General features: G+C 35.4%; 1 protein-coding gene across 11 annotated transcripts in view; it reads left to right on the top strand.

Moving 5' to 3' along the window:
* Nucleotides 1–22,591, top strand: part of NFIB (nuclear factor I B) — a 240,223-nt gene that overhangs the window by 156,290 nt on the left and 61,342 nt on the right. For all 11 annotated transcript variants that reach the window (XM_066368187.1, XM_066368183.1, XM_066368186.1 and 8 more), the window contains 3 exons: nucleotides 8,109–8,177; nucleotides 13,906–14,026; nucleotides 16,215–16,333. In XM_066368187.1, the coding sequence (XP_066224284.1) occupies nucleotides 8,109–8,177; nucleotides 13,906–14,026; nucleotides 16,215–16,333 (309 nt within the window). The remainder of the gene's footprint in view (nucleotides 1–8,108; nucleotides 8,178–13,905; nucleotides 14,027–16,214; nucleotides 16,334–22,591) is intronic.

The following is a 22,591-nucleotide window of genomic DNA, read 5'->3' as shown; positions in this document are numbered from 1 at the left end:
AATACATAAAAAGATGAGAAAAAAAAATCAATCATCAGTTAATAGCCAACATTATCAGTGACTGTGAAACTCTATAAATAATCTCATCATTACTAGTAATAAAATATTCCTGCTAGCGCAGTTTGTACTTTACCTATTTTTAATGTTATTTTCAAATAAATAATGCATATGTGTCTGAAATATATCCAACTTTATTATAATTAAATAAATGAAAATTATAGCATTAATGTTGTCTTTTCTCTATCAGCTTGCCACAATTAAAAAACAAATCAGTACTAATATAAATAATACATAATTCTGGCAGCAGGGTAGGGACCTGAACACACTCATGATCTGTCAGAGGGAGTATGAATTGGCTAAAACGTTCATGGAAAACAGCTTGACTTTCTTTTCTTTCCTCACAGAGACAGAGAGAGAGTCAGAGAGAGGGGCAGATAGGGACAGACAGGAACGGAGAGATGAGAAGCATTAATTGTCAGTTTTTCATTGCGACACCTTAGTTGTTCATTGGTTGCTTTCTCATATGTGCCTTGATTGCGGGCTTTCAGCAGACTGAGCCAGTGACCTTGGGTCCAAGCTGGTGAGCTTTGCTCAAACCAGATGAGCCTGTGCTCAATCTGGTGACCTCAGAGTCTCGAACCTGGGTCCTCCGCATCCCAGTCTGATGCTCCATCCATTTCGCCACCGCCTGGTCAGGCTTGACAGTTTTTACCAATAGATTTAAAAGAGTGTATGCCCTTTGACCCCATAACTCCACTTCTGGGAACTGCATCCTAAGGAAAGCATGAGAATTGCTGACAAAGATTTGTGTACAAGGATGATAATGGCAGTGTTGTTTATAATATTTTTTTAAAAATGGGAAACAACCTAAAATGCCAAACAATTGGAGACTGGTCAAATAAAGTATGATATGTTTGTTCAGTGTAATATTATATAAGCATTAAAATTATGCTTTTGATAAACTGAAATCTAAAAGGAAAAAGGAAGTGCTAATTAATAAAAAGCAGGATACAAATGTATTTAAATTTAATCTCAATTTTATATGAATAAGGTTAATGTATTGGTAGAAAATACTAAAAAAGACAAATACTATAATGTATTAATGTAGGACTGTTTTTTAAAGTCAGAAAATTTCTGACTTCCTACCAGATAGATCACTTATATCACCATCAGGGATTTACATTTTATACTGAAGGATACATAATTCTAAATTAATACTAGTTAACCTTGGCTAGGCTGAGGTTCAGTCTCTATGCAGAGAAACATTATTTTTATAATGGGTAGTATGTCTATTTCGCAGTCACAATTTCATCCTTAATCTGGTTAGTTCATATCAGTTCAGAGACTGAGGGTAGAGTTTTGTCTTATGACATCACTACCAGAAATACTAAGGGTTAGTGGTGGTAGTTGAAGTTATATGAAGACTGGCAAAGAGCTAGTGTGAAATACCATATCTTCTCCTCCTTTACATCTGTAAAGTAGAGTTGAGACATTTTTTACACTCTAGTGCAGGAAGTGAACTATTGAAATCATCAGGCTAGAAAATGAATGTGAAATACTTAGTGAGATACCTAGTGTCCTGTTCTCTCTCTAAAGCAGGGGTCTCAAACTCGCGGCCTGCGGGCCGCATGCGGCCCGCCGAACAATTTTGTGCAGCCCGCAGACTAATCCACGAAGTTCAAAATATTTTGGATAAAATTAAGTAAGCCTAGGGGCCTACTTGTATTTTTCATTTCTCTAGCATCCTAGCTAGATATTAGCTTAGTTAACAGCAGTTGTGATGTGAACTACAGTTTCTGGTCGTTTTGTGACACTGAGTAAACTGCATGTACGATTGTGCTTGTTGTACTGATTTTTTTTTGTTTTCAACTGCAATGAGAAAAGTGTTGCGTAAGAGTTGCCTTTTGTAGACCTAGTGCGGCCCGCCGAATGGCTGTGATCTTGCTCTGCGGCCCACATGCTGAGTTGAGTTTGAGACCCCTGCTCTAAAGCAATGAAAGAAAACTAATAGGAAACAGCCATATAAAAAGTGCCATCTTGATTATATTTATTCTTCCTAACCAAGAACAAGGAATATTCTTCCACCTCATTATATCTTTTTCGATTTCCCTTAACAATGGTTTATAGTTTTCATTATATAAGTCCTTTACATTCTTTGTTATGTTTATTCCTAGGTATTTTATTTTTTTTGTTGCAATCGTGAAAGGGATTATTCTTTTGAGTTCGTTCTCAAATGTTTCATTGTTGGCATATAGAAAGGCTATTGACTTCTGCATGTTAATTTTAATTTGACTCCAAAGGCAAGAGAAGTGAAGGCAAAAATTAATGAATGGGACTACATCAGACTAAGAAGTTTTTGCTCAGCAAGAGAAACTGATACAAAATAAACAGACAGCCAACTAAATGGGAAATGACATTTTCAAACAACAGCTCAGATAAGGGCCTAATATCCAAAATATACAAAGAACTCATAAAACTCAACAACAAACAAATAAACAATCCAATAAAAAAATGGGAAGAGGATATGAACAGACACTTCTCCCAGGAAGAAATACAAATGGCCAACAGATATATGAAAAGATGCTCATCTTCTTTAGTTATTAGAGAAATGCAAATCAAAACTGCAATGAGATACCACCTCACACCTGTTAGATTAGCTATTATTAACAAGACGGGTAATAGCAAATGTTGGAGAGGCTGTGGAGAAAAAGGAACCCTCATCCACTGTTGGTGGGAATGTAAAGTAGTACAACCATTATGGAAGAAAGTATGGTGGTTCCTCAAAAAACTGAAAATAGAACTATGTTATGACCCAGCAATCCCTCTACTGGGTATATACCCCCAAAACTCAGAAACATTGATACGTAAAGACACTTGCAGTCCCATGCTCATTGCAGCATTGTTCACAGTGGCCAGGACATGGAAACAACCAAAAAGCCCATCAATAGATGACTGGATAAAGAAGATGTGGCACATATACACTATGGAATACTACTCAGCCATAAGAAATGATGACATCAGATCATTTACAGCAAAATGGTGGGATCTTGATAACATTATACAAAGTGAAATAAGTAAGTCAGAAAAAACCAGGAACTGCATTATTCCATGCATAGGTGGGACATAAAAGTGAGACTAAGAGACATTGATAAGACTGTGGTGGTTACGGGGGGAGGGCGGAGAGGGAGAGGGAAAAGGGGAGGGGGAGGGGCACAAAGAAAACTAGATAGAAGGTGACAGAGGACAATCTGACTTTGGGTGATGGTATGCAACATAATTGAACGACAAGATAACCTGGACATGTTATCTTTGAATATATGTATCCTGATTTATTGATGTCACCCCATTAAAAAAATAAAATTATTAAAAAAAAAAGTGAAATCTGAGGGTTGCAATAGTCATTGGAGGTGCTTTTATCTCATTTTCTATCTAGGGATAATTCTTAAATCTAATGGTGGCTTTGTAGCTAGAAAACCCCTACCTCATTGCATGACAACCGGTAATCTAATTGTGAGCATTGTAAAGTAATGAATGCTTTTGAAGATCTTAGCACAGTAAGTTGGCACATGTTGGTTATTATTACCTTTCCAAGGTTTCACATTTCTTTCTGGGACTTTTCTTATTGGATGACAAATCTGTTTATTGGGCCAAAAAAAGAGTTCCTGGATCTATACAGAATAAATCTAATTCGCTATCTACATTCCCAGTCCTTCAAATACTTGAAGACAGCTTTCATGAATGTATAATAATAACTGCTTTCAGTGGCTTATTTATTTTTAATTTCAAGAATAGAACACAGTAGACTATAAAAATGAGCGTTATCAGTCTTCTTTTGGATTTTCTATGTAAATGTTGTTTAACATTCAAATGGTGCTGATTATAATTTGAGATATTAACAGTTAGATATGCCATTGTGTCCCTCTGTTATTGTTTGTAAAGGAGGTTAAACACTATATTAACTTCTGAGTAGTGATTTATTGTTGCTTTTGTTAGAGAAAAATAAAAAAACGTAAAATAATATAATTTGAAATTGCCTTTGAGAATTTCCACTTTGCAGAGGTCTTTATTTCCTACTCAATTTTGTTTTTTAAAAAGCATACATGTAGTGTAAATACAGCATCACACAAATGCCGAGTTGCTCTTTGCTTCCTGGCTTAAGCCGTTGTATAATATTGCTCTGTAACCATTAAACATCTGCTCTGCCTCAGAGATGCTCATGTTTCCTTTGTTAGATGAAGGGAATTTACTACATGAATGTCTTCAAATTGCTTTAAGATCTTTGGCCTTTGTATCAGCGACTTGGATTCGCAGTTGTCTGTGTAACACATGAACACCATGTTACTGGATGCCCCCGCAGCCTGGAGGTTACAGGCATAACCTGCATTTTGCTGAGTCTCACCCTCTATATTATCGCAGGGCTCCTGACACTCTGCACGATCCACTCCACTTATTTTGCCACAGTCCTCAGGTATATATTTCTTCTATCCAAATACTGTGTCATCTACTATGTCTTTTCTTTACTCTGCCTCACCTTGGGTCATGCCGGTCCATTGTAAAGGTTGTGCTTCATACAAACATGAATGAATGGTGGCAGCCCTCTTCTTAGGTGCTTCTCCCAGGCCACCCAGCTGCCTGATTTCCTCCCCCCACCCCACTCTTACAAGGTTATTGTCAGTAGACGTTACTGCTCATCCTTGGGAGTCTCACTGTGCTCCGTGCAGGAGCGGAACACAGTGAGACCCATATAGTGTTGCATTTTGTCTAGTGGGCGTCAGTGTGGTTCTGACGTATTTTCAATGGCTTTCATAGTTTTAGTAAAATAACTTTCAGTTTTTCTTGTAGATTCAAATTTTTTAGAACTTAGGGAATTGGGGGTAGGGAATGGAGAAATAGCATCCTACATTCTGAATTGCCTTCCCTTTTCTGGGGAATAGTCCTTGTATTTATCTGTGTGTGACTGCCTTACTGTCTTCCCACTGGTAGGGTTAGCTTGATGTAGAGCCTCCCTCCCTCATGAGGCTCCTAACAGGTCCACAGTCCACTCCATCTTAATGGGCTTGACTGAGAAACAAATGGAGCCCTGACTAACCATTGCAATAATAAGGAAATTAAATTCAGATAATATCTACCTATTCAAATGTTGTTATGTATTAACATGATGTAATTTATGTAAATATACTAGAATGTTTACTGTTCATTCACTCATTCAAAAACATTTTTTACAAATATTTTTGTGCTTTTACTTTTTAAACACTTCTAGTTCCTTGGTATTATTTTGTACTAAATGTCTAAAGTTATGAATTAGTACACAACAAAGTCATAGATACAATCACTCTAATCATTACTCTTTCCAGTTATACACCAAAGCCTAAATAAAACCTTTAGCAAATGAATTCTGGAGAATAACAAGGCTCAATATTGTTATCCTTCAGTCTTGAGCCATCTAAGTGTACACTGATATAAAATTACTAATTTATTCTTTTGTAACCTTGTTTTATTAAGCTGAATTTTAAATTTTTCTGAAAGCATTTAGTTTCTTTTATAAAGGGGGTTGAGTTGGTTATTTCAGAGATAGAGAGATGACAAAAAACTCAGCCAACTCTCTCAAATAAAGGGGATGATAATCCACTCAGAAACACAAGGCCTGAGAAAATCAGTTCTCTTGGAAAGCTTGAATGGCCAAAGTGATGTAAAATAAGAATAAACTAGGTGCTATGTGAATACGGCAGAAATAAATGGGTTGTAGCTGGCTCAAGGGTTGGTAATGGAAGTCAGAGGAGCAGCTGATGGGGTGGGTGGTGGTTGAGCTGGATCCTGAAGAATGAGAGTAGAGCATGCAGAAAGAGGGCCTTCCGATCAGAAGGGGGCTGCCTGCCTGAGAAAGATAAGAGCTCAGGCATTTAGAGTACAGGTGGGTGAGGACAAATAATCCTGTCTGTTTGGTTAAGTACTTGAACTATAGTCATGATAAATGCAGTATAATATATATATATTTTATAATATATATAATGTATATAAGTTATATATGGTACATATATAATATATAAAACATATTTTATAATATATTTATATAACATAAATAAGTTCATATTTAATGTTACTAAATATAGAATTCTGTTTATCATATATAAAAGTATAACTTATTCTACTTTAAAAGAACAATAAAAAAGCAACAGAAATCTTTGTATATAACGATAGTCTTCAGTTGTTCAGAAAATTAGAAATATCTTTATCCCCCAAGCACACAAAGGAAGTCAGTGTGTTTTTGTCTCCTTGTCTTTTAGCACCTGTGTTGTGTTGGCTAACCTAGGAGTTACTCAGTAGTCACTGAAAGGAATTCAACTGGTGAAAAATTAATTGCTCAACATGTAGGACTTTCTGAAAATAGAAGTACATCAAATGGGACATTTCGTTATTATCCTCTTAAAATTATATATTTTTTCACAGTTATGAATTAATATGAGATCTAAGTTTTATTGCCAGCTAAGATTTCATAATTTTGTCTCCCTCTTTCTTTCAGTCTTTTTCTAAAGGAGGTAGATGAGTGGGTATAAAACAGTGTTCAGATGTACACATGACTTCAGTTCACAACAGGAAAGCATATATGATAATTAAATGATTCTTTGTTTTTTTTTCAAGCTCTGTATGGTTAAAAAGTGGCATGGAAACTTTATTTTTGGTGAAATTTCTGAATATAGATTTATAAATAATTTGAGACTCTGGAATCCAGTGTGGATAATTCAGTATATGGGGATCATTGGCTACAGTGGCCGATTATAACTTACTGGTAACATGTAATCAGTGCCTACTATGGGCTTTATATTTTTATCTTACTTATTATTTATAACAACTCTATGATGTAGATAATTTTATTATCTCTAATTTATAAAAGAGGGATCTGAGGCCCAAAGAGTCTAATAACATATTCAGGATTCCACACTGGTAAACCATAGTTGGGGGTCAAATCTAGTTCTTTGACTTGAGTGCTTCGTAGCTAAACCACCAATGCCACACATCACCTGTGATGAATCTCACCCCCTTGGTCAGCCCCAAAACTTTAAGTAAAATCTGATCACATTGCCAGTTCTTGGAATCTAGAGTTCTTTCCTGGGAGCATTTTAATTCTAAGGGTTTTTAATCTCTCTGTGGGCCAGCATAGAACAACTGTACTCCTTCCTGAGGCGTCTCTTCCTCCTCACCTTCATTATACCTCCTTCCTAGATGAGAAACTGGTGACACAAAGGGCGTTAGTCAGCTCTCGTCCTGGATGTAGCTAGACCAGCTACCACACTGAGGTCTGGTTTACTCAAATGCCTGAACTGGTGACCACAGCCACAGTGGCTCGTGTACCTGGAAGTCAGGGAAGGGTCATGTGGCATTCCTTGGAGACCTGGATTGACCACTGTTTGCTAGAAAATATGTCCAGTTGTTGAAATGAAGGTAGTCCAGGGGAGTAGCAAGGGTGAGAAAGCAAGGAAATCACAAGAGCTATGTTAAAGGTGCACAGAAACAAGCTGGTGCCGAGTATTTGCTGTAGGTACGGGTTATGCTTTTGTGTGATTCGTAACCCTGGCACGAGGGTGGGAGTGCTGGTACGCAGCTCACTTTTCTTTAATCAGGGAGGGATCTGTGAAAAAACAGTGGTTTCAAGTGATCTTTGAAGTAATTCCAACAAGGTGCAAATTGTGGTTGTGGTTTTCCTTTTTTTTTTCCCTCTTTTTTTTTAAATGAATGGACTTTAGTCTACCAGATGCTACTAAGCTGAATGCATTTATGAGAACCCTTGAACCTTCCTTTTCTGTGGGTGTTCCATGGAGAATTATCCATGCTGATTGCCCTGTACATTTAGAAAGTTTTAAAAAAATTGTCTCTGTAGATTATTTAGCATCTGAACTTTTCACTTTTACCCAGTGTGCATTCACAAGAATTTTGCTCTTACGTGTTTTTGTTGTAAGCATATATCTATATAGATCTATATATATATATGTATATATAGATATATATAGTTCTAACCTTTGGTTTAAAAACACTTTAACAAATTCTGGTGTTTAATCATTTATTTGCTTCTTGCCTGTGTTGATCTTTTCTCCTTTGATGTTTATTTTCAGGATACCTTGAAGATAGTTTTGTAAAATCTGGAGTCTTCAATGTATCGGAGCTCGTGAGGGTATCCAGAAGTAAGTAAATTGTTTTCTTAACTATTTAGTTTTACATTAAGATTTAAAGTTTTTTACCTTTTGAACTTTAAATACAATATGAAGAGTAACCATATATTAGGAGAAATAGAGTTTTAAATTCTCTGACCTTCTGATGAAATAGTTAGTGAATATATTTTATCTAATTTTATGAAATATTTGCATTTAAGTCCTTAAATTTTTTGTTGGGGTTGTTCTCATTTGCTGTGTTGTTGGTATTCATTTAATTCACTGTTCTCTCTGTGACCATAGATGGTCATTTATATCAAAGGAAGTACGATTAATTAAATGTACTCCGTATTGTTATAATAACTCACATAAGTTTCCTGTAGATAAGTGCTTTTTCATTTTACTAACATTTTGGTGGGAGCTTAGAGATGTACAGGATATACACACTAACATGCAGAGTGTGGAGGGATACAGAAATTAACTTTGCAGATTGCAGTTGGATATAGATAGAAAGCATTGTTACTCAAAACAATATCAATTGTTTTAACTGACCACCTTACCTGAGACACCATTCTTGGCAGTCCGGATGAGATGTTTCTTGGGTAACTTTACCTGCTGAGTTAACTAAGCAGGGAAAAAGTTTCCTTGAGCAACTCTTTTATTTATAACTAACATGTGCAAATATATATCTAAAAATGCAACTCTTAACATGCTGATTACATTGAAGGAGGTGACATTTTTTTTTTCTTGCTTTCTTCTCTGATTTAGCTTCTTTGTATAACTTTGAAGGGTGTATTTGTACTTGACATTTTGATAGAGAACCTTACAGTTTGGAATGATATTATTCAGATACTGTAATGGCAATCTAAATTGCGTTTTTATTTGAGTCAAATTCAGGGGTCATGAATGAGCATTACTATTATACAAAAGAACAAACTAGGAGTGAGTTATTGAGGGTAAAAATAGGTAGTGCTTTCGAGTTGTGTTCAGTGAAGGAGTCTCCAGGCTAGTAGTATATTACTCTGTCTTTTGAACCGTGGTTTCTCAAAGAGTTCAGATTTCTAAAGTAGCCAGTGTGAATAGCATGTATGTCAGAGTATCTCATGAACCTTTAAGACTTTAAGTAACTTATATTTTCTGACTTGATTCTCTGGTGGATAAATTTATGTCCAAAAGACTTCTGTCATAGATTTAGGTACTTGGCCTAAACCTAGTATCCTGTAGCTCCAGGGTCCATATTTGCTGGGAAGAGGATTGTGATGGTTTATGCCATTGACCACGGTGATGAACCTGTATGTTTTTTCTGATCAGTATGTGGTGTGTGAAGGCCTTTGACTTTTGAAAGTTTTTTATGCTGATTTTTTAATTTGGAAAGGAATATCCGTGTCTTACTTTCACTTTCTGGCAGCATGTAAGGATTTTTTTGTTTGTTTTTAAGTGAGAGGAGGAGAGATAGTGAGACAGATTCCTGGCGTGTGCCCCGACTGGGATCCACCTGCCAACCCCTGTCTGGGGCTGACAGTCAAACCAATTGACCCACTGGCTGCGGGAGGAGAAGTAGGGGAAGAGAAGCAAATAGTTGCTTCTTCTGTGTGCCTTGACTGGCAATCGAACCCAGGACATCCATATGCTGGGCCGATGCTCTATCCATGGAGCCAACCAGCCAGGGGGTATTTTAAGGTGTGTGTTTGTGTGTGTGTGCTTTCTTTATATTGTTATTTAAGCTGTACTGCTAGTTATAAGACATTATGAAATTATTTGTTTAAAGGTGTACTTTTCTAAGTTGCATGATATAGTTTCATCTTCCACAGTAGAATCAGCTGTCAGAAAATATTATTAGTTCTTCATCATGGGTAACATTACGCTAGATGCTTTAGGAGAGCCATATTAAAACCATTATAAACCCAAAGTGGTATTTTGAAAAATCTGAATTTGAAACATAAAAAAAATAGATGAAAAATGACTTTTCTATAACAGCTTAGAAATGAGGTAAGTTTAATATACTTCATTTGTTCTTTCTTAATTCATACAGTCATTTCTTAGAGGTTTTTGTTATCTATTTCAGCAAACATTACTGATTTATAATTAGTACATTAATTATCCATAGTAATCCACTAAGTAATTTATTCAGCAAGCAAACATTTATTTTTTTACTTTGTATATAAATAAGTGTCTCTGAAATGCTTAAGAAATTATTCTCTTGTTTTAATATATCCATATTTAATCTTATTTGCACACTTGAACTTTATTGTTTATGAAATAAGGGTTTGCTAAATAAAAGTAAACTTCAGCACAACCTTATGCTGTCTATCACAAATTCTGACTTTTCGAGGGTTTACAGTATGTTAATGGTTTCTTTCCTCAAGGGTTTTACTATCATATGACCCACTAATGTGTATGTTGACTTTAGCTAATGAAGCTATTTAGTTTTAGGATAGTGATCTTTCTGTTGAATGATATTATCTCCATCTTAAAAGTTGATTTAGGATCAGCTTTTGGATTGAGGAGAACAGTGAGAGAGATTAAGGGTTGGCCTCTCACCCGGAGAATCTGAGATCCTTTGGAGCTTGGTTTATAAGAGGATATCGGCAGCCTCTTAATCATGATTTGCAGCTTTCAGGCTTCTTGCCCCTCTCTGGGAGAGGTGCTTACGCTGACCTGTACATCTGAGGGAAGTTCTCTCAGAGACTTTTAAACAGGAATGTCTGTCTGGGACTTGCTATTCTCGTACACTTTATCACTAAATACATTTTGTGAGTGTGCTGTTTTAGAATTTGGCCAATGTTTATTGATAAACTTGTGTTTCTTTCCATAGTCTCCCATTTATTGTCAGAATGCACACTGAATTTTTACAGTTGCTCATGTGTACATTTGTAGACAGATTATTTCTATCACTGATTTGATACTCTGGAATAATCCTTCTGGAACAAAATTTAGAAAAATTTTCTGAAGAAAGCGTTATTACTAGGTGTTATTCATTTATTTTACTATGAATTACACCTATATGGTTATGGTCAAGCACTCTGTGCTGACTATCCAGCCATATGTTTACATAGAAACTACAGATCTTTGCCTAAATATTGCACGAGCTTAATAAAGTGCGTATAGTTCGTATATTATACAAGTTCAAAGTTTCTTTCTAGTAGCTCAGTTATTTGAATTGTATCCATCACCTGGAGATTGCTTGCTTTCACTGAGCCCTGCAAATGCCTCCTATCACATGCCCTGCTTTCCAATGTCACATAGAACAAGATTCTAATAATAAACTTCAGAGCATGTGGTTACTGTGGGATTTCTTACCTTGCATATTTTTAACCTCCAGTGTACCTCAAGCCACAACAAGCAGCTGCATTTTAGCTTTCCAAAGGATTTAAGCCATTAGGTGAATGTGTAAAATGAGGCTAACGTGAATTATGTAGAACATGAACAATCTAACAGAAAGCAGAAGCTCGAGAATTTTGTAGCTGAGACTAATCTTGTATATAGTGATTTATTTAATTTATAGTAGGAAAAAAAAGGTGTTCATTATTTATTCCTTGATACTTCTCTGTACTAAAGCATGGGCCTCATAATCATACTTTCAAAAACATTTTAAGTTAATCTTGGCCTACTTGATGTTGGAATACAATTCAACTGATAGTGAACACATTTCAAATGTTTATAGAAAATTCCGAGTAAGAAGAATTCCTAGAAAACCTGTGGTTCCTTTGGAATCTGAAATTCCGCGTGAGGCCGTCAGGAGAGTCAGGAAGATGAAGTAGACTGTGTGTTCTCAGAGTGAGTCTCTGGGGCTCTAGAATTTTGTTGCTATAGCACAAGACACACTTTCTCTCATTAGGGCACTTCATGGCCCAATAAAAGCAGGTCAAGAAATAGAAACTATTGTTAAGTACTTTCCTTTGACACCAACTTGCCTGGTCTCCTTGCATATTATCTCTGCCCACTACTTTTCTACTGATGTAAATTTACAGTGGCCTCCCTTCAGTACCTTGTACCTTTTCCAAGGTCCAGTGCCAGCTATGGCTTTTCTATGGATTCCTTAGACCATTCTAACTTGTATTATATTCTTCTTACCTTGAAATTGTACAGCATTTACTGATCGTGTCATTCATTGGGCATTTTAATTAAAATCTGCATTATGTTGGTATTTATGTTTTCATAATTTTTTTTGTTTATCCACTTTGTTGCTCAATATGTTTTAAGGACCAGGACTACCTTAGACTATTTTGTATCCCTTGTAGCACTTGCCAGTGATAGATATAATCAATAACTTGTTGAGTGAACACATTTTCAAAGTAGATTCATTGATACCTCTTCATCTGTGTTTAGCTGTTTCATCTTTGCTAAACACTTCGGCCTACAAGGGAAGAAAATTGGGGAGAAATCAAAGAAGGAAGAAAAATCGTATTTGTTGAACATTTGTTATGCAGCAGGCACAACACTAGGCTTTATCACTTTGACCTCATGTTATCTCCAAAATAAGTATAGGTGGTATGTTATATTACAGTTTGGGAAACAGGCACCTATCTTATAAGTGGTAGAAAAAGTTTAAACTAAAAGGTTATCTGTCTCCCAAGACTGTACTCATTCTAACACAACCACCTCACAGATTTGTTTAAGGTGTCTAGATGCAATTTTTTAAAAATTAAGCAGATGTACAAAATGTAGTACAAATATATAAAAATCTCAGTTCAAAATTTATCAGCAAATTCTAAAAGATTACTTGATAGACAAAATAATACCTTAAAGCATCTGTATATTTTAAAAAGTTTATAAAGTTGTAGTATAAAAACATGTTAAGAAACAAATTATAATTATTGAAGAAAGCTACAGTTACCATTCATATTAAACCCAAATACTTTTTTGGGGGAGAAAACTTGACTTTTTTCATGTTTTTAAATTTTACTTATACACCTGCCAAAATACAAGAATTATTTATATCAAATAATTATAAATATAATGATTTCTTTTTTTTTTTTTTGGTAGAGACAGAGAGTTAGAGAGCAGGACAGATAGGGACAGACAGACAGGAAGGGAGAAAGATGAGAAACATCAATTCTTCATTGCGGCATCTTATTTGTTCATTGATTGCTTTCTTATATGTGCCCTGATGGGGGCAGGGGGACTACAGCAGTCCAAGTGACCCCTTGCTCAAGCCAGTGACCCCATGCTCAAGCTGGTGAACCAGTGCTCATGCCGATTAACCCCCACTCAAGCTGGTGACCTCAGGGTTTTGAACCTGGGTCCTCCACGTCCTAATCCAGTGTTCTGTCCACTGTGCCACTGCCTGATCAAGCTAAATATCCTGATTTCTAATCCATACTTTGATAATACTTGGTATTTATTTATGAAACTGTTCTATTTTTATTTAACAATGATTTGGTTTTTGAGACTCAGCTTAGTCCAAAGCACATTGCTTGGTGCTGAGTATGTTTTGTGTTCTCTGTACAGCTATTGACTAGTGGGGTGAAAGATAGAGTTACAACTCATACAAGGGAGTGAGTAAGGAAGGTTGGAGAGTGGGAGTAGGGTAAGTGGCAATCAGTATAGTTTGAGTGCCTTGAGTTTCTAGACTTGAAATTTGCTATAGGAGGAAGTCTTCAAGATTTGCCCCTGCATATGGTTGATATTAGAGTGTTAAAAGTAAAGAGCGTTCTCTTCATCCTTTCCCAGAGGCATGAAAATTATTAGATTATTACATATGAAAAAAGATGACAAGTGTAAACGTCATTCCCAAGATTTTATCTGTTTTATTCCTCAGCACCTATAACCCAGGGGACTGGAGTAAACTTTCCAATTGGAGAAATCCCAAGCCAACCATACTATCATGACATGAACTCGGGGGTCAATCTTCAGAGGTCGCTGTCGTCTCCACCAAGCAGGTAACTGAAAGAGAAGCTGCTCTTGCCTTAGTCTGTCTGTGGGAAGGTAGGCAGGCACAGAACAGGAGAAATAAAGCAGAGAGTTAAAGAGCGTTTGCTGATTTCATGGAGATTTTTCATCTCTTCTATTGAAATTTATTTTGACATTTGACAATTAAATGTAGTTGGTATGGTACTCAGAGCATTTAAAAAAATTAGGGGGTTGACCAGGGAACTATGAAAATGTATTAATGTGAATTTTATCCTGTTTTGTGAAATACTATAATTCTACAAGTTAAACTCATTCTTTTGGCGACTTTAAAAAATGATGTTGCCTTGGCAAAAAACCCTGGTTTATGATTGATCCATCCTGGTAACTTTTACCCTAATACCACATGCAAGCTTGGGACAATGAAACATGAAAAATAAAATGTGTCACTTATTAAACTTAAAAGTTAAAGGTCTTATTCCAGGCCAAAGTTTGCCAAGTTCTTTAATTAATCCATAATCTTTGAATAATTTATTGAACTCTCGGTTACCAATAAAAATATTACCTGTTCGGAGATTTGGTTTAACCAGCAGCTTTTGTAGAAAAGTTAAAGTGAAATCACTTTGCTTTTTAGTTCTCTGTTGACATTCTCATTTTCCTCCCTTGACCTTCTTATTGTAACTTTCAGTCCCATGGGGGTTTCAAAAGAGGTTTCCTATTTAAATGAAGGATAAATAATAGCTTGGAAAGTCATTGTACATAGGATTTCATGATGATCTATTCCACTCTTACAGATAGAATGATAGAAGAGGATTGAGTTAATGAGAAGGAATGGTGAATAAATAGGATATGTGTGAGTTGTGAGTCAGGTATTAATCACAGACATATCTGAGCATACCCAGACATCCACATGCTTCTGGGTTTAGGGAGCGGTACAGTAGGCAGAGCACAGCTTACTTTGTGCTGGACTGCTTCGATTAACATGTCCTGGGCAACTCACTGAATTTCTCCAAATTTGTCTCCTCATGTGTAAGGAAGGGAGGATTGGGTAATATGTAGGAGGACCTCTGAGGCCAAGTCCAAATCTGAAATCCTATGACATTACTGTTGATTACTTCATTAAGTTAATTTGGAAGATACCGTTTTTTAGTTTTTTTCTGCATAGATGTGAATAGGGACTTTGTAATTTTGGGGAAAATATCCATTTTTATAGTCAATTAACTGTTTAAAAGGGTATTGGTGGGGATATATGAAAGCAATAGATCAAACTATGTGGCATGTACCATAACATAGTATTTTAACCTCTACTCTATATATAAATACTTATTTTTTTAATAATTGAGATGAACCATGTTTTCTCTATTAAAATAGATCATTTTAAAAGTAGATTGTGTGGTTTGAATTTGCAAATGGGCTGCATTTCCTGGTTGACCGTAAGAATAAAGGGCCATAATTATTTTTGGAAAAGCTAAATTAGAATATATGAAAATAGTTTATAATTGGTAAAGTAGTATACATTTTTAATATTATTAATTATAGGGTTATACTAATAATTATTATTTAATAAGTATCTTCTAAATGCCATTCACTTAATGAAGAGTTTTATATTTAATAACTTATTTAATCCTCTTAGCCATTCCCCTTTGAAGTAGGTTTTATTATATCTATTTTATTGATGATTAAACAAAGTTTAGAAAGGTTAACAAGCTTACTATTAAAAAGTAGTAAGTGGCCCAGATTTGATACTACGCCAGCCCACTCCAAAGCTCATGTTCTTCTCTACTCTGTTACCTTGTCTTTGAATTAATGTGAAGGGATTATATTGTTAATATGAAGTACTATGCAAATGAACATTATTAAGATTGATAATAATTATGAGTCAGGTACAATCTTAACAATTTTAAAATTAGTACACATATCTCATTAAGAATTCACTTTTTACTACTGAATTTTGTTGGAAATAGCTTTCAAAGGTAAATATAATAAACATGATATTTGTTAGGCATGTACAGGTATACTGTATTGATAAATGATATGTACAACAGGAAATTGTTACCCCTGTTTGTGTCTTAAATACTCATCATTATTTCAAAATGATTCTCAGATACCATTGTGTTTATGTAAATTTCCACAGTAAGAATCTCCTCAAATTATATGCTTTCAAAAGCTACACATCTTCCTAGAAATCCCATTAACATAACTACTATTGTATTTTAACAGCAAAAGACCCAAAACTATATCCATAGATGAAAATATGGAGCCAAGTCCTACGGGAGACTTTTATCCCTCTCCGAATTCACCAGCTGCTGGAAGTCGAACATGGCATGAAAGAGATCAAGGTGAGTAATAAGGAGACATCTCTAGAGACGTTAGAGTAATAAGTCAGCTCATTTCATGTTTCATTTAGTCAAAATACCATAACTGAATCACTATGGATTATATTTTTTCATGAGATGACTACAATAAAATTATTTTTAAGATAAAAGTACTAATCAAATGTTGTTGATATTTACTTTTAAAAATCCCTTCCACCTTTTTTTTATAGTGAAAGGGAGAAAGACAGGCAGAGACAGACAGACAGGTAGGGACAGACAGACAGGAAGGGAGAGAGATGAGAAGCATCAACTTGTAGTTGTGGCACCTGAGTTGTTCATTGATTGCTTTCTCATATGTGCCTTGTCCGGGGAGGCTCCACTTGAGTCAGTGACCCTTTATTCAAGCCAGTGAATGACCTTGGGCTAAATCCAGCGACCATGGGGTTATGTCTATGATCCCACACTCAAGCCAGCTACCTCAGGGTTTTGAACCTGGGTCCTCGGTGAACCTGGGTCAACACTCTCCACTGCGCCACCACCTGGTCAGGTTAAAAATCCTATTTTTTACATGTTTATTGGACTTTATTTTTTAGACAAGATGACCTTGTACAGCCCCCAGTTATGTGTGGGGTGATTATGGTCTACCTTAGTTGGTTAGATTGCAACAGAACCACAATGTTGATTATGTTAGAACAGTTTGCTTTTCTCTTTCTGGGGAATTTGAGGGAGGAGCCAACCTGTAAGCCATTTGCAGGTGCCAGTTACTGAAAGTTTCCATTTAAAGGAAGCCATAATTTCTTTCTCCCTCTTTTTTTTTCACTTGTTTAACTTTATTTTAATTTTTAAGAAATTTATTTGACCATAATCCCTCCTCCACTTTCAAAACACAATTTTTTTAAAATTAAATTTAACCTGGGTGATGGAGATTTGGGGGCAGGGGTGGGAGGAAAGGAGTAAAGAGGACAAATATATGGTGACAGAAAATGATTGGACTTTGGGTGATGGGTATGCAGCATAATCAACAGTTCAAATGTTTTAGATATGTTTACCTATAACCTATGTACTCCTGTTGATCAATGTCTCCCCCTTAAATTTAATTTTCTAAATAAAGTTAAAAAACAAAAAGCAAACAAAAAAAAGAATAAAATTAAATGTATTGTGATGATATTGGTTAATAGGATCATATAGGTTTAAAATGTATATTTCTGTGATGCATGATTTGTATGTTGCATTTTGTGCCTACCGCCCAAAGTCAAATGATCTTCCCTCACCATATATTTGGCCCCTTTTACCCCCATCCCCCCCTTCCCTCTGGTAACCACCATACTGTTTGTTGTCTGTGTCTATGACTTTCAGTTTTATATCTCACATATGAGTGAAATCTAATGGTTCTTGGCTTTTTCTGATTGACTTATTTTTCTTAGCATAAACTTCTCAAGGTCCATTCGCGTCACATAATTCCTTTTGGAAGTAGTTAAAGCATAAACAATAAGTAAACTTGGAATGTTAGAAACTGTATCTGAATCAACCTAGTTATTCTTTCTAGATAAAACTATGACCCAGTTCTAAGGCATCTTTGGGGGGGAAATATAATTTTAAGAAATAAGTATTATTTGGCTCTCTGAATTCAGATTTAGCTCCATCTTATTTTTAGAGTCTGTTGTAGCAATTTGAACTGGTATGCTCCAAGAATTTTTAATACATGCAAAACCTAACTATTTAGTCAGGGGCACTGAGCTCTTTTCCCTTAGATTTCCAAGGAAAAAATGAAAACAGCAAACACAATAGCCATCTGATGTGAATGAATCACAATTATGCTTATATTTTTTATCAGATTGCCAAAAATAAATTTTTTTTGGCGTTCCACAGAATTGTAGTAATTAGTTTATGTGTGCCATGAGATGAAAAAGGTCAAAAATTGCTGGTCTATTGAATCAAATGTATTTCATCAGATATATACATGTCTTTTTGCCATAATTAGAAGAAGATTATTAAGCCTGGAAATAGAAAATTTAGCTAACTGCAATTTTTGTTGGTATGTGTGCATGGGTGCTAGTATGACATAGCAGCAGCATAAAAATGTATTTGAGAATTGTCTTTCTACTCACATTCTGCATTTTGTTAAAAATGTAAGGTAAAAGTGCTTTTTCATGGTAGTTTTCAGCCCATGACTTGGGTATCTGAAGGTGAGGAAGCTGTATCTCAGGAGACAAATAACTTAGCAGTAAAAGCCAAAGTCAGTGCCTTATTCAGGACTATGATTTTGCTGCTCCAAATTTTTATGCTGAATGCCATAGGATTTAAAGAAGAATGACATTTTTAATAGAGGAATTGGGCTTTAGGTTCTGTGGGTCCTCTTTAATGGGCTGCGAATTTTAATTGGTGAAGAAAGGGGAGGCCTGGACATAGGCAAGCACTGTGCAGAAGTTAGTTTCAGAACAACCATGTGTGCCCCTGTGGCTGGGCACTTTGCATGTAGAAGGAAGTAATGGCAGATGACAGAGGTCCTTCTGAGGACATTCTTGAAAACCAGCTGGAGAGTGTAGCTCTAAGGACATTTTTTCCAATCTGTTCTTCAGACTGTGGACGGAATCATCTGTATAAAACATAATGACTTCATATCACTTCTCTGCTTCAGCTCCTTTAGAAACTTTCCATTCCTATTAGTAGAAAATCAGAATTCCCTCACATGATCCAAAGGCCCTATTTGTTGTCTGTCTGTCCTCTGACCACCACTCCAGCCTGAGCAGATGCCATCTGCTTCTCCTTCTTACCCTTGAGCCTGCTGCTTTGGTTAGATTTAGCAATACCAAACCCAAGACCATCATATAAACCATGTCTTCTGGAAAATCCTCTTCTCTTTATGGAAAGTTTTTTGTCATCATTCAGCTCTAGCCTAAATGGAGGAATTTCAGTCAGGTTTTACTGTTTTTCTCTCTTGACATTTACTATAATTCCTTGTACTCATAATACATTATTACATACTTATTTTTGGAATGAATTATTCTTAATCTGCCTACATGATGAGGTCAGGGACTTTATGTTGGCTACTACTGTAACTAGCACCTAGTAACCATGCATAACACTTGGTACATAGTAGGGGCACAATAACTGTTAGATAAGGGAACCACTGATGGGCAGAAACCAACCTTATTAGTGAAGGCAAGAAAAAATAGGGAATTACATCACACTTGCCATAATGAGCATGTAAACAAAATCCTCAACCCTTTATATTTTATTGCTTGTTTTACTGACATTGTCAGTTTAATCTAAACAAAGCCATATTTTCCCTATCAGAAAATTTTTCTGAAAAGATTCTAATGGTAATAATATTTTGAATGTGTGGGAGTGAATATGTTGTGTTTTTTATTATAGAGAGTGTCACTGTGTAAGAATTGATTCTCCTTTCAGCCTTTTGAATAAAGTCAATCTCAAATCATATTATGAAACATTTTTGAAAATTAGAAGGGAAACTATCATTCTTTCTCTTTGTAAAATAATTGTATTGTCTTGGTGATTTTCTTTTGTCAAGATGACTAGTGTTATTGGAGAAGTCTGTAAAGACATATTACATTAAGAGTAAGGAAGAATGATCCATTGTCAAGTGGGCTTATAAAAACCCCACTGTCACTTTAATTCTGAAGACCCTGAAAACTTTGTAATGTGCACAATAAGCCATTGTAGAAAGAAGACTTCAACTACAATGAAAAAATGAGGGCAGTACAGTACTATCTTTATAAATTTGCTAAGCTAAATGTAGTCCTTTTGTTCTTAGAAAATTGCTTTTAAAAATTTTTTCAAAGTAAAATGTCCCATAGTTGTTCTTGTTTGTCTTCAAATGTTCCTTAGACACTTGCCTACCATGAGGGCAATTTTCTAAAGGGCATATTGAGTACCACTCAGTATTTATAATGGCTTTAATACATGTCTTATACTTATTTCTCCCACAATGCCCTGCACTAATTGGTACTCAGTAACTATTATTAGTTGAGTAAAATGTAGTTGTGTTTGTAATTGGCAGAAATGTTTAAAGTTTGCTATTAATTATTTCCTGGATATGTCTTATGCTGCTATGTTAACTTTGCATTAAAATCTATTCTTGCCTTAGTCCTTAGCAAAACTGATTTTTGAAATATGAGATTAAAGATAAAACTATGGACAGTTTTTAACATTCTATTTATAATATGAAACCTCACCCAAAACCATTGAAATTTATTCCAAGTGGGCAAAAAATAAGTAATGGATGTGATATGACCAAATTATTATACTCATTTCATTTGTAAAGTAAATTAGGCATAAATTTTAATATAAAATCTAGATTCATGTGATGACAAATGTTTCTGAAAAATCTTTTTTTTTTTTTTTTTTTTAAGCAAGAGAGATTGAGAGTGAGACAGAGAGAGTGAGTGAGAGAGAGAGGAGAGGAGAGAGATGAGAAGCATCAACTTGGTGTTGCAGCACTTTAGTTGTTCATTGATTGCTTCTCATACATTCCTTGACTGGGATGGGGAGAGGGTTGGCTCAAGCCAAGCCAGAGACCTTGAGCTCAAGCTAGCAGCCCTGGGCTTCAAGCCAGAGACCTTTGGGCTCAAACCAATGACCATGGGATCATTTCAATGATCCCATGCTCAAGCCTGTGACCCTGCGCTCAAGCTGGCGACCTTGTGTTTCGAACCTGGGACCTCAGCATTCCAGGTCAATGCTATATTCACAGTGCTATCACCAGTCAGGCCTGTAATTTAAAAAAATTTAGTGAAAAAAGTATTTTTATTATAGCATATTACAAACATAATTAAATTTTTGTTTTCTTTCAAAACACAAAAATCTTATTTTCTGATTATAAAGGAATTATTATTTAATTTTCAGAATATAGAGGCAAACATTTGAAAATTAATCACTAATAATGGTAAACATTTCATAAGAATCTATATAATATGCTAAAATTTCTTCTGATGAATAGGGATAGAAATTAACTTAGCATCTACTTTATGTAATATTTATATTTTATTTTATTTTTTTTTTATACATACAGAGGAGAAGGAAAGAGAAAGAAGAAAACCGGGTTATTAACAAGGGTTATATAGACATTGTTATATTTCTTTCCTAGATTCTAGAATATGTTTCTTGCTTTGTCCTTTATGAATTTCCTAGTCTTGAAATTCTGGCTGCTTTTACCTCCATTAAAAGCTTTCTTTTTTTATTGTTTTAGAAAGAGAGAGAGAGAGAGAGGGAGAGAGAGACAGAGAGAGAAAGGGAAACATCAACTTGTGTTTCACTTACACCATCATTGGTTATTTCTTGTATGTGCTCTGACCGAGGATTGAACATGCAATCTCGGCATTTTGGGACAACACTCTAAACAAGTGAGCTACTTGGTCAGGACAGAAAGCTTTATTTTTGGATACAATTTTCATCATTTTATATTTTAATGGTTTGATTAATAGAACCAGGTTAGCTTTTCAATTTGCAGGTTGAAAATTTCTGTTGTGTCAGTTGTTATTTCTCCTCTCTCATTTCTAATTTTATTTATTTGAGTCCTCTCTCTCTTTTTCTTGGTGAGTCTAGTTAAAGGTTCATCAATCTTGTTTACCTTTTCAAAGAACCAGCTCCTAGTTTCATTGATCTTCTGTATTGTTTCTTTAGCCTCTATGTCATTTATTTCTGCTCTGATCTTTATTATTTCCTTCCTTCTACTACATTTGGGCTTTACTTGCTGTTCTTTTTCTAATTCTTTTAGATGCAGGGTTAAGTTGTTTATTTGAGCTTTTTAAAGTGTGCCTGTAGTGCTATGAACTTCCCTCTCAGCACTGCTTTCGCTGTGTCCCATAAATTTTGAGTTGTTGTATGCTCATTGTCATTCGTTTCTAGGAATTTTTTTATTTCTTCTTTGATCTCATTCTTAATCCATTCATTATTTAACAACCTGCTATTTAGTTTCCATGTGTTTGAGAATTTTTGAGCTTTTCTGTTTGATTCATTTCTAGTTTCATGCCGTTGTGATCGGAGAAAGTGCTTGATACGATTTCAGTCTTCTTAAATTTGTTGAGAGCACTTTTGTGCCCTAACATGTGGTCTATCCTAGAGAATGTACCATGAGCACTTGAAAAGAATGTATATTCTGCTGCTTTAGGGTGAAAGGTTCTGAAGATATCTATTAAATCGAGTTGATCTAGTGTTTCCAATAAGTCTGCTGTTTCTTTGTTAATTTTCTTTCTTGAGGATCTATCTAGTGATGTTAGTGGGGTATTGAAATGCCCTACTATTATAGTATTGCTGTTGATC

The sequence above is a fragment of the Saccopteryx leptura genome, chromosome 2 (assembly GCF_036850995.1).
Source record: "Saccopteryx leptura isolate mSacLep1 chromosome 2, mSacLep1_pri_phased_curated, whole genome shotgun sequence".
Classification (NCBI taxonomy): domain Eukaryota; kingdom Metazoa; phylum Chordata; class Mammalia; order Chiroptera; family Emballonuridae; genus Saccopteryx; species Saccopteryx leptura.
Note: the sequence above shows the minus strand (reverse complement) of the source record. Positions and strands in the feature narration are given on the sequence as shown.